This window comes from Euprymna scolopes, chromosome 35 (assembly GCF_053919585.1).
Source record: "Euprymna scolopes isolate OS-2025 chromosome 35, ASM5391958v1, whole genome shotgun sequence".
NCBI classification, from domain to species: Eukaryota; Metazoa; Mollusca; class Cephalopoda; order Sepiida; family Sepiolidae; genus Euprymna; species Euprymna scolopes.
Window position 1 is genome coordinate 27,053,694 of NC_136516.1, and position 13,090 is coordinate 27,066,783.

The window sequence follows — 13,090 nt, forward strand, 5'->3', positions numbered from 1 at the left end:
AAGCTGACCAGGTCTTTATTTATCCCTCTTTCTCTGAAGCGCATCCTTATCACCCTCCCTCCATATTTATTCTTTTGGATCACTAGGGATCCAATCAGGGTAGTTACATTATTTTATTTCAAAAACATTGAAACAAAGTCAGTTGGGTAGCTTTCTATTATATTGAACCAGTTGCAGGAGAGGGAGTGAGAGCTTAGTTTACAAAAAAGAGGTTATACATTCATGGTGACACCCACACACATATGTGTACACACAAATACACACACATATATATATATGTGTGTGTGTGTGTGTATAACTATGCATACACATACACACATATATGTGTGTGTATAACTATGCATACACACACATATATAGATATGTGTGTGTATAAATATTGGTTATATAGATATCTGTGTTTATATGCATAAGTTCAAAAGCGTTGAAGTAAACCCCTCCCCTAAAAAAAGTGCTTAATCCATAGGGTCACACGGGTCATCCAATACTTGTGCATGTCACAGTATGTAGAGCTATTAAAAGTCCCAAAAGTAAAGCCTCCTATTTTTTTTAACTCACCATTTCAACGCTATTACTCATCTCGTCAGAGGTTCAATAATGGCAACAGAGAGGATAATAAATCGGCCAAAAATAAAATTTTTAAAAAGGAGACATTGTGTGTTGTGTATATGTCTGACAAATATATTAGAGGGTCAAGAAAGAAAAGGAGAGATGAGAGAGGAAAAAGAGAGAGAGATCGAAGGAAAGAGAGAGAGATCGAAGGAAAGAGAGAAGGAGAGCTAGATAGAAAGAAAGAGTTAGAGAGATAGAAAGCGAAAGGTGGGGGTGGGGGTGGGGGGGGAGGGGTAGATAAAAGCTTAATTGAGCACCTGCCATGAAAATATCTAAACAAATCTTGTGTGAATAGGTTTTTTCTTTTTTTTTTTATTGCAGCACTAATGTGGGAAAGAAAGCTACATTTTTTTTTTAATATTTTATATTTTCCATTAAACAATATCAGGTTTGTAATCATTGAATTTTGTCCCCCCCCCCTTCTCCCCCCGTCGACCAATGGTGTCTCTGGACTAAACATAATTGCTTACCGACCTATTATGACAATAAAACGCACTCTTCCTCTTCTTGATGGCTTTTGTAATAGCACAGGCGTTTTGTTTTTGCAACTCAACAAAAAAAAATATATCCCTTAAAGTAAAAAAACATTTAATAATGGAAAATTTTGTAAATAATCACCGCGCGCTCGCGCGTTTGTATGTCCACTAAAATCTTTTGTCAGCCGCATCAGACCGGGTCGAAACCGGTACCATTTAAAAGAGCGACCTCTTGGACGCGTATCCGAAATATCTATAAAAAAATAAATAAATAAATAAAAATAAAAAAATAAAATAATTCTGTGATGGTCAACTGGACTATTTTTTGCCAAGAGGTCACTTTTCACGACGCCATTTTTGCAAGTCATGCACGATTAGTAAACTGAAAGTATGTTTAGAAACATTATTTTGAAGAGTTATGATGTCATAAGTTGTTGTGGTCCGAGGAGCAAAAGCGTTTGCCATTAATGTTTTTCCTTTGCCCTTGTGTCAGGTTCGAGCCTGTCTGTGGCTAATTTTTTTTTTTTTTTTTTTTTTGCAGTTGCACAGACAATCGCTGTTATTTTGATTGAAAGAAAATTTGTTTTGATTGTTTTTTTTTGTTTTTTTTCGGGGGGAAGGGTCCAGCGCACGGGCTGCCGAAATATCTAGTGGGGAATTGGGCGATTCCGTTCTTTTCCGGAGGGGGGGGGGGGCTCAATATCTTTAGTATAGCAGCTCTGTCCAAACTGAATTCCATGTCCATCCAGGTAATGCCGGGTATCCATGCTAGTATATTAATATTTTGTAGAGTAACTTTTTTTTTAAATAATAAAGATATATACTATAAATACTTTTTTTAACAAAACTGTAATCAGGCTTTTAAATAAATTTTATTTTAAATAAATTAAAAGAATTCTTAAATATAAAGTTCTTTTAAATATGAATTTTTTAAAATATAAACTAAATTTTCAAAACAAAATAAAAATTTTTAAATAAAATATAAAATGTTTTAAATAAAATATAAAATGTTTTAAAAATATAAAATGTTTTAAATAAAATATAAACTCATTGTTAAATAAAAAAAATTTTTTAAATAAAATTAAAAAAATTTAAAATAAAATTTAGAAAATTTTTTTAAAATAAAATTTTAAAAAATTTATATCTAAAATAGGAAAAATGTTAAATGAAATATTATACAAATATTTTTAAAACGTATATCAAATAAATTTTACTTCGTCATTAAAATATTTTTTAACATTACATGAAATTAAAACTGAAATTATAAAAAAAAATGCAAAACTTTCTTGAGATAACGCGTCCTCGTAAGTTTTTTTTTTTTTTTCTAAATAAAATTCTTTTGTAACGTGAAAATTGCATTCAATCAAAATCACAAACTGATAAACAGAAAAAATATTTTAAAACAACAACAAAAATGATGCAGTTGATTTGAAAAAAACTAACCTGCGGCTGGGTTGAGGGAGTGCCTAAGGGGATTGCCGAGGCCATCATTTAGAGCCCCCAAGCCCCCAAATGGTGGTAGAGGAAAACCAGGAGGATGACCTAGCATGGAAAAAGCACTTGGTATATGAGCCAGGTGCGGAAAGGTCAGACCACTGGTCACTGAAGCTGGACCAAATACAGCAGAATCTGAAAAGATTTAAAAAAAAAAAGAAATTGTATACAGAATTGGTCTTAGAATGTTATCACAATAGAATAAGCACAAACAAGGGGAGACAATCAGTGATCTAAAAATAATTTAGTAAATTCTTTTCCTTTTTAAACTCATATTTACAAAAAACAGACATTTCTTGGCCTTCGGGATAAGATCAAAGTGTAGTATCTGTTCTTTAGATGCTGCACTTCAATTTCTTGTTCTGTCAGTGGAGGAGAAATCCTTCATGGCTGAGACAATTTTTATTTTTGTTCCTTTCTCCACGTTAAAAAACGATCCTGGTGTCTAACTGTCCTGTGGGGAGGCATTGTAAATAGGAACATATTTACAAAAAACAAGGCATATTGCCACTTGGATGTGAGAGGCTACGATTTGAGATTGTGTCTACAACAGACTATGTAAGGAAAACAGAGAGATGTTGAAATGAAAAGTTTTCAACGACAATTAGCGAAAATTAAGTTTTGCTAAAATGGCCAAAGGTTTTTTTTTTGGTTTTTTTACATAGGCATAACCACTTATCAAGGCCCAGAGACCACTAGAGGATAAGAGTTAAGAGTGTACAGTAGTCAATTGGACAATATAGTAATCGTTAATGGAAATTCGGTAAATTTGGTACCTTAAGTGGAACGGCTCATCAAGAACTTGTTTGCGTTGGACTTGAAGACAATCAAATTCTAGTCAGCTGGAAAGCAGGAAAACGGAAGAGAGTTCCACAGGCATGCATTTCTAAGAAATAGATTTTGTTTATGGAATCTACATTTGGGTTTAGGCACAGATAAAGAGTGGGAGACGAGTGTTTCTTGTGAAAGTTTGGCGAAGGAGGACCATTGATTGGGGGGGGGTGACAACTCTAATAAAAATCGACAATGGGGATTATCTCCCTTCAATTGCCAAAATTTTAAGGGTGAACAATTTGTTTTTTCTACAATTAGAGCCTCCCAAATGCTATTAATTTCTAAGCTTAGTCTGCTTTCGTTTCCAAACAACAATCAACATGTCTGAAGATGGTTGAAGGCCAAACCAACCAAAATGTTGCACAAATAGCACTCAAGATTAGAACAATAGTCCGTCAATACAAGTAGAACTCGTTTTTTTTTTTTTTAATTTTTTTTTTGGCAAAATTCAATTTTCGCTAATATTTTACATGCGCAGACACCTTTACAGTGGGTATCCATAGTCTGTCAAGACTGAAGGAAGCCTTTAATTATATTGTACCCAATATATATAATAGTCATTCAAAAGAGAAAAAAAGACTTTAGTGCCCTAAGTTAGAATCGAAACCAAAACATGTAGCTATCCAGTTTTACTCATTACCATTTGTACTGCGTCCTAACACACATAAAGACTAAAAAAATAGCATTTTAAAGAGGTATAAATGTATATTTGTGCTTGTGTACAAATAACATGTATAGTCGACTGACACGTGCAAAGTTTCATTTTTTTTTTAAATTTTTTTTTTACAATTTTGACACTATTTTTACCGGCTAAAAACGAATCAAATTTGTTCCACAGGTCCGAATCCCCTATATATCAAGTTTCAAGTCTTTAGATTGGCAGAAGTTTGGTACAGCGCTCCTGAAATGCCCGGGTAGCCTCATCGACATTTCTGGTAAGGGCACCTTGGGCGATTACCAATAAACTAACTCCTTCTCTAATAGAGAAGACAAAAGTCTGGGAGGGTGGACCTCCTAGAACTGCATAGGAACAGCATTACATCACAATCAACAGAGACCAGATCATTACAGAAATGGTTTAATATCTGTTGATGGGGGGGAGGATAAAATCCCTAGTTGGATGTCCCACAAATGGGATATATTGGCTTGAACTAGCTGAATGATCTTGGCTACAATATTCGAATAATCAAGTTGACTTACTGAATAGGTTTTGTTGGTTGGAGCTGGTATATCCTTAAGCGTGAGGCTTTCGGCATCTCCCCACAGTGGTCTACCAGTTAGTATTTATGGCTTAACCAATCAATCATATTCTTGCAAGGAGGAACCGAAGCATAATCATATTCATAACATAAAAAAAAAAAACAATTTAATATTTCTTAGGATTTTACCAAAAAAAAAAAAAAAAAAAAAAAAAAAAAAAAAATCAATTACATCTCAAACAATTAAGTTTCTAATCATGCATGGTTTTTAAACGTATCTGATGTAGTTTCTGACTCCACCGGAAATGCAAAGTTTCCTTTGATCCGATTGATTATGACGGTAAAAGAAAAAAAAAAAAAAACGGGTTGCATCTTTTTATTAAAAACAGAAACTTGCAGATATTTTAGAATAGGTGAGTAGACATTTTTATTTTATGATCAAGAAGAACGAAGAGGAGAAAAAAAATGGTTTCATGCAAAAACAGGAATGTACAAGATGGATGACTGCACAGATATTGATGAAATTGACAAGGCGAAAAGAAAAGAAATAGATTTAACTGCTTCGGATGACAGTCGTGTGTGCGCGTGCGCGTGCGCGTGTTGTGTGTGTGTGTGTGTGTGTATATATATATATATGTGTGTGTGTGTGTGTGTGTGCACGAGCGAGTGAGTGAGAGAGAGATAGTTTGTGGCAGCAGTTCATCCAAATGCTTTTATTCATTGATTGCATTTTACTACTACATAAGCTTACAAGCTGCAGACTGCGATTATTCCACTATTCGAGTGAATGAAGAATTAAAAATTTGGAGACCCGTTTTTAAATTTTTGAGACAAGATTCAAATTTTTGAGACCAGATTCAAAATTTTGAGACCAGATTCAAATTTTTGAGACAAGATTCAAAATTACAAATGACCAGAAATTTCTGGAAGTTTCTCTTTTGTGTTTTTAGAAGTAACCAGATTATCCATTTGGGTATTGGCTCAGTATTTTTTATATATAAATAGAAATATCATTTATAGATATTAAAGTTAGGCGTGCGTGTGCGCGCTTATATATCTATATACACGATCCATTCCTAAACTGGTCATTATGAATTTAGGCGCAAGAGTGAGTTTTTTTTTTTTGTTCAACTTAGATTTATGCAAATGGGGTATAAGGGGGGGGTCATAAAAATTCAGATATTTCAGATCTTGGTAAAATTTAAAGAACAGGCATTAAGAATCAATTAATTCTCCAAATTTCAGTTTCTTTAAAGTCTTTTAAAGTGTTTTAGGGAAACATAAACAATACCTCCCATTTGAAAATTAAAATATTTCAGATTTGGATTAAACTTTATCTACATTCATTAGACACCAATTAAGCAAGTTTTCCTGAATTTCAATTTATTCTTAAGGCCTCTTAAGCATCAGCCTTAAATCTTAGACTGTCTAGAATCAAAATCACATAACAAATGTTGATAACAATAAGGATTCTAAACATAAGGTTTAGTATCATATTTTGATTTCAACCTTTGCAAGGGGACATAAATGTGATGGAAAATTTAATTTTACTCGTCCTGGGACGGGTGTTCCGTTTTTATTTTAACCATTTTCTATTAACCATTTATTATGCTGGCAGTGAGATTAAAACACCACATTCACTTAGTGGAGCAATAGCTTTCTAACATACGGATCCAGCGTACGCAATACTCAACGATTCTCAATCAATAATAAATAGTAAAGCAGCAGCAAAATCCCACCCCTTCACAGTTGAGATTCCTAGGTGCTGGAAAACCGTCTACTGTAGAAGTTTCTCCCCTCAGACTGCTAGATTTTGGAATTCCCTTCCCGTTTCCTGCTTCCCTGATTGTACTAACTTGCAGAAGAACAAATGTAATATGTGATCAGACATCTTGCTGCTCAACTCCCCACAGTCTGTTAGAAGCAATACCATATAGTAGGTCCTTATGTGCGAAGTGGCATTTTGCCTTGTTTCGAGTGAAGAGTAAATAAAAAAAAAAGTAGTGGTCATTATTAGTAGTAATATTATTAGTAATAATAATAGTAGTAATAATAATAATAGTAGTAATAATAGTAGTAGTAATAATAGTAGTAGTAATAATAGTAGTAATAATAATAGTAGTAGTAGTAATAATAGTAGTAGTAATAATAATAGTAGTAGTAATAATAGTAGTAATAATAGTAGTAGTAATAATAGTAGTAATAATAATAGTAGTAGTAGTAATAATAGTAGTAGTAATAATAATAGTAGTAGTAATAATAGTAGTAATAATAGTAGTAGTAATAATAGTAGTAATAATAATAGTAGTAGTAATAATAGTAGTAGTAATAATAGTAGTAATAATAATAGTAGTAATAGCAGTAATAGTAGCAGTAATAATATTAGTAGTAATAGTAGAAATAGCAATAGTAATATTAGTAATAATAGTTGTAGCAGTAATATTAGTAGTAGTAGTAACAGTAGTAGTAATAATAGTAATATTAGTAATAATAGTAATAGTAGTAGTAATAATAGCAATATTAGTAATAGTAGTTATTCACAAATCATTTTCACTAGTTTCTTCCTTCAAAACTGCTAGACTTTGGAATTCTCTCCTTATTTCTTGCCTCCCTGATTGTATTAACATGCAGAAGTTTAAAAGTAATGTGAGCAGATATCTTGCTGCTCAACTCCCTACAGTCCCGATCAGACACAATCCCAAATAGTAGTCCCTTATGTTCAAAGTGGTATTATGCCTTGTTTGGAATGAAGAAAATAAAAAAGTAATATCAGTAATAGTTAGTAGTAGTAGTAGTAGTAGTAGTAGTAGTAGTAATATCATCAGTATTAGTAGTATTAGTTATTGAAGTTACTCACTAAACGTTTTCACACACGTTATTATCACTGGTTGTTCCCTGGAGTCTGAGTGACAGCAGGTTTCTTCCAGTACTACTTGCTCCTTTTGGTAACCACAGCGTATCATTTTGCGTTATCGCAACAGCCGTTTATCATTGATTTCGTGCTGTTAACAAGCATTGGTCATTTCTAGAATTTGAACAGAAATAAGCCTCCTTAAGATTCCATGTTTCCTGCTTCTCTGACTGAACTAACCTGCAAAAGTTTAAATGTAATTTGAACAGATATCTTGCTGCTCAACTCCCTACAGTTCCCTGTTAAACACGATCCGAAATAGTGATCCTTAATGCTCCAAGTGGCAATATGCATTGTTTAGGGGTGAAAAAGAATAGAGAAAAAAAATTCAATTTTTTTTGTTCACCCCAAAAGCTATAGTGCCACTGAAGTGTATAAGGGGCTACCATGATAGGGATCAGATTTATGGAAAGGCAACCTGGATGGGAAGTTGTGCAGCAAGGTATTTGTTCACATTACAAATAAATTTCTCCAGGTTGGTACGATCAGTGAAACAGGAAGCAAATTATAAAGGTAAGTGGTCTGAGAAAAGCTATTAGAGTAAAGAATCTACCTGGTGGGGAGTTGAGCAGCAAGATCTAGAGACATTTACAGTGAAGGGGTTGGATTTTGCAGCTAGTCAGATGGGTTAAGGGTATTTACCACCCTTATCATGCAGAATTTTTTTTTAATTTGCAAAAAAATCTTAAATAAGTATGTGCTTGCAAAAAAAAAAACTCTTCTAGGTCATATTGTTTTATGTCCATATTTGGACAAATCAGATTTAACATGTTTTATCACCCCACCCCTCAAAAAAAGGTTTGAATTATCTCCCCTTTCATGTCACTCTTTTACATTAAAAATTTTGTATGTCTGAAGCTGAAACTATACTATTAATTCTAATACTCATTGTTGGCTTGTTTTTAACTTTGAAGTAGTATTTTTTTTTTTAAAGCTTCTCACACCAAGTGGCTTTGTGCAGTGTCTGAGGTGATTTCCATTAACAAAAAAGAAAAAAATAATTTATTTTAGATATCAAATTAAATAAAAAAAAACTTGTTTTTTTTTAAATGTTATTTCACCCCAAACAAGGCACAGAGCTACTTGGTCATGAGGGACTACTATTTGGGCCCAGATTTGCAGTGATACTATTTAGGGAGTTAGGCAGCGAGATAAACAGAGCTTCTTCCTTAGAATTGCCTGCCTGTAGAACTGTTCTGCTGGTCTGCTTTCCAGCTGACTACAATATCATTATCTTCAAGTCCAACGTAAACAAGTTCTTATTCAGTCGTCCTTGTAAATGATCGAATTATACCAAATTACTTCTATAAACGATTATTACGCAACTGTCCCAATGACTACAATACACACGTTAACCACTATCCTCGAGTGGCCTCTGGGCCTTGATATGTAGTGACCCCCTTTGTAATGGGTGTTTACATTACACTTGAATTTCTGCATGTCAGTACAGTCAGGGAAGCAGGCGCCTAGGAAGGAATTCCAAAGTGCATCAGTTCGAAGGAAACAGCTATTCAAGTAGAAGGCTTTATGATATCTATGGATCTCTACAGTATAGGGGTGGGATTTTGCTGCTTGTCAAGTTTGTCGAGAGTATTGTCATCGAGGGGCTACTAGTGCTTGAGTTCGTCAGAGCATATGCCATTGAAATACTTTAAAAACAGGCACATTATACTCCACCCTCATTTTTAAGCTACGTAAAATTATTTATTTTAAAAGGAGGAACTTTTTATTTATTTTTTTTTTTTTAATCAGGTCACTCAGAAATAATGCAATGAAATTGTGTTTTAATTATTTCTGCGCAAACAACTCCGAAAATATCAGAATTTTTTTCTGCAAAACAAGAAAACCGAAATATCAGATCTTTACATTTTTTATTTATTAAAAAAAAAAAAAAAAAAAAAAAAAAAAAAGAAAACATTTTTTTAGTAGAATTTTTTCCTCTAATTAGGTGAAAACTTTAAAAATGTGCCTAGATTTTTTTTTTTTTTTTTGGATTATTGAATATTTTAACATTCCAGAAAATATTTTTAATTATCAATGATCGATATGCTTTTAATGAGAATAAACAACATTTCTTGAAATAAACAGTGTTTATTGGCACTCATGGCGGCATTTAAAATTGAAGAAAATACATAAATGTCTAAATGATGTACGTACCAGTCATGGAACGAAGATGAAAAATTCCAAAAATCACATAATTTGATTAAGTATATTTTTTTTATTCAAAATAATCAAATTTTACTATTTTGATGAGGGTGATATAAGCGTCCAACGGATCGGTGGACAAGGGCAGACAACCCTAATGCACATAGAAACTACCAAAATAATCACTGATTACCTCCCATGATTATATTCTTTAGAAAAACATGGCTTCATCTGTCATTTATCGGTAAAAAAGTTACAAATTTATTTTCCGGAAATAATTAAAAAAAACATTTGACCAATTTTTGTGATTTTTGGAACATAAAATTCTTCATTCCATGACAAGTAGATACAATATAAGTTTTTCTTCATTTTTTTTTTTTATTGTTATAAAAAGTGCCAATCTGAATAAGCACCAAATAAGCAACTTCTATTCTGTTTTTTTTTTTTTTTTCAAAACTAAGAAAATTGACTTAATATTTATTATTTCTATCTCTACTATTATATAGAAGTCACTGTGTGTGTGTGTGCGTGTGTTCCTTCCTCATAAGTTCTGAAACAGCTGAGCCTATCTTCTGCAAATTTCACACAAAGGTAATTTATATTTCTGGCACTTTTCTTAGATAAGTTTTGTATAGAAATGCATTTGATAAGTATTAAAAAATCGAAAAATTCCAATCTTAAAAATAGTCTTTCTTCTCTTATAGATAAAAAAAAAAAAAAAAAAGAATTTTTACAGAGGAATATTTCATGTTACAACAGAAAATAACCCCCTGTAAAAATTCTTCATTTTTATTTATAAAAGAAAAACTATTCTTAAAATCGTCAATATCAGCTGACGTGATATTGTAAACACAGATGGAATTTGATGAACAGCATTATAATTTTTTTTTTTTTTTTTTTTTTTTTGCAAATTAGTCCACCAGGCAAATAATTTCTCATAATATATAATAATCAATAGATGATTGATTCTATAATAATACATACGCAATCCGCATAAATTAAAATATCATCTTTAAGTATATTGTACGACCAGGCAACACCAGTCAGCCAGCTAGTTTATAATAAGCGTAAAATAAAAAATTATAAAAAACTTTAAAAATTATGAAATTAAAAATCTTTAGAATACATTTCTATTTATAGTTGCTTTTTATTTGCCTATCCATGAGGGCAGAGTTAGATACAAGGTCAGTTTTTAATATGGGAGCTCTAGCTTAAAATAAAAAAAAAAGATAAAAAAAAAAGTGAACTCTGAACTGGGACAAAAAATTTTTTTAATTAAATGGTCATAAGAAAAATCAGTTCATGATTTCTCTTCCACAGATATGCATGCGCATGGCCTAACAAGGTCTGGAATGAAAATAAAAGTAAAAAAAAAAACAAAAAGAAACTCCGAGTAACGCTGGATAGACACGAGCCACCATGACGATTTTAAATCTGTGCTTGATTTTTAAGCTTGGCTCTGATTGGTGCAAGCATTTAACTTGGTTTCAGGTTTATCTAATCAGGTGCCATGTCTCATTAGATACTGATGGTAATAAAAGTCAACGCTTGCAACCTTCTTCTTGGCCACAAGACAGCTCTGCCAACAACTTCTCCATGTTGCTTGGATCAACCCCTAAGCTTTTTTCTTGAGACACCAACCCCCCACCCTCCCAGGTCATCTGGCTCCGAGTTTGATTTTGACAAGAAGACCCTAAAATACCTACAGCTACACATACGTGAACTAAAGAGATACAATTTCTGTGCTTAAATAGATGGATAGTAACTTTAAAAAAAAAAAAAAAAAAAAAAAAAATGGGTTTGTTTTACTGTACACATAGATCGAATATATAACAAATAAATGTTATCAAAGGCAAGATAAGTTACTTTTCTACCAAACTGGATATATTTTTTTTGTTTTTATTTAATGTAACATATTTATTCAGCTCGAAAAACATGCAGTGTTTACCAATGTATTGGAAAATTCAAAATGGCGGCCGACTCTCTCTTAAGCACGGTAAGTTCGAGAAAAGGTGTTATAAATAATAAACTAGACAAAATACTATTAAAAAACACCAAATATATGTCAACCTATGTCACGGTAATATATATTGAGCGAATTTCTAACAGCATTTTGTCTAGTTTATTATTTATAACACTTTTTCCCGAACTTACCGTGTTTAAGAGAGAGTTGGCCGCCATTTTGAATTTTCCAATATATCGGTAAACACTGCATGTTTTTCGAGCTGAATAAACATGTTACATTGAATAAAAACACGAAAATTATATCCAGTTTGGTAGAAAAGTAACTTGCCTTTGATAACATTTATTTGTTATATATTTGTTTTTTGACAACTTTTTCGAATCTATGTGTACAGTAATACAAACCCCAAAAAATAAATATATCAGTTGGAGTCTATGAAATAGCAGGTGAATGTCCAGTATCCAGTAGGATGCCCCATCCACAGCATAACATTTTTTGTTCTTGAATAATACCACGTTAAATTTGAATTTCATCAGTGCTGATGAAGCCCAATTTTGTGCAAATTATAATTATATATTATGTGCCAATACCATCGGGGGCTGAAACAATTGTACACTGTTTTGACAAAAAAAAAAAAGAAAGAAATTCCGAAAATGAGTAAATACTTGTGCCCTATTAACGTGGTATCCATAAAGAAAAAATATTTATGTAATGACTGCCCAAGTAGTTAATTTACATATTAACTTAAGTGTCTCTAATGATGCTGGGCTTAATAGAGCTGAGATTGAGAAGATAACGAGATACCGAGGTCTTATGTACAATATGAAGAGAAACTGGAATCTTAGGAAGATCTTCAACATTCCAGTAATTATACGAGCAACTGGACTTATGAAGAAAAATTAAAATAAAAATACTGTTGAATATAGCTGATGAACTAAATGCAAGAAAAATAACAACAATTGCACGTAAAGGAACGGTTAGAAGTATAAAAAGATCTCTTGGTTGGAGTGACATAAATAGTGGGTTAATATCTGGCATTTGGTAGGATGCCCCATCCCCATAAAAGCATAACAATTAGAAAATTAAAACAATATATATATATATATATATATATATATATATATACACACATCAATTTAGGTGAATAAAATTACCATTGATTGCAACAGTCGAACATCTGTTCCAATCAAATAGATTACATCAGGCAACCATTCAAAACATTGTTAATTCACTACCGGCACAGCAGCAACCGAACATCGCAACTAACAGTTGCGCTGTTCAGCTGCTTGGCTTGAAGTAGTTGTCTAGCTGCACTGATGGTCTGTGATACAGCAAAATAGTACTGTATGTGGATGACTATATATATATATATATATATATATATATATATATATATATATGTATGCACACACGAGTGTGGCATAACAGCCTTTTTAATCTTTTATTAAATTTGGAT

At 32.3% G+C, this 13,090-nt stretch overlaps 1 protein-coding gene across 17 annotated transcripts in view; it reads right to left on the bottom strand.

Annotated features, from left to right (window-relative positions):
• The window catches only part of LOC145259755 (bromodomain adjacent to zinc finger domain protein 2B-like), a 401,536-nt gene that overhangs the window by 194,018 nt on the left and 194,428 nt on the right, over nucleotides 1-13,090 (bottom strand). For 15 of the 17 annotated variants that reach the window (XM_080117486.1, XM_080117484.1, XM_080117483.1 and 12 more), the window contains exon 3: nucleotides 2,532-2,717. In XM_080117486.1, the coding sequence (XP_079973612.1) occupies nucleotides 2,532-2,717 (186 nt within the window). Of the gene's footprint in view, nucleotides 1-2,531; nucleotides 2,718-4,616; nucleotides 4,727-13,090 lie in introns of those variants that run through there. The other 2 variants (XM_080117488.1, XM_080117487.1) reach the window with 1 other exon arrangement.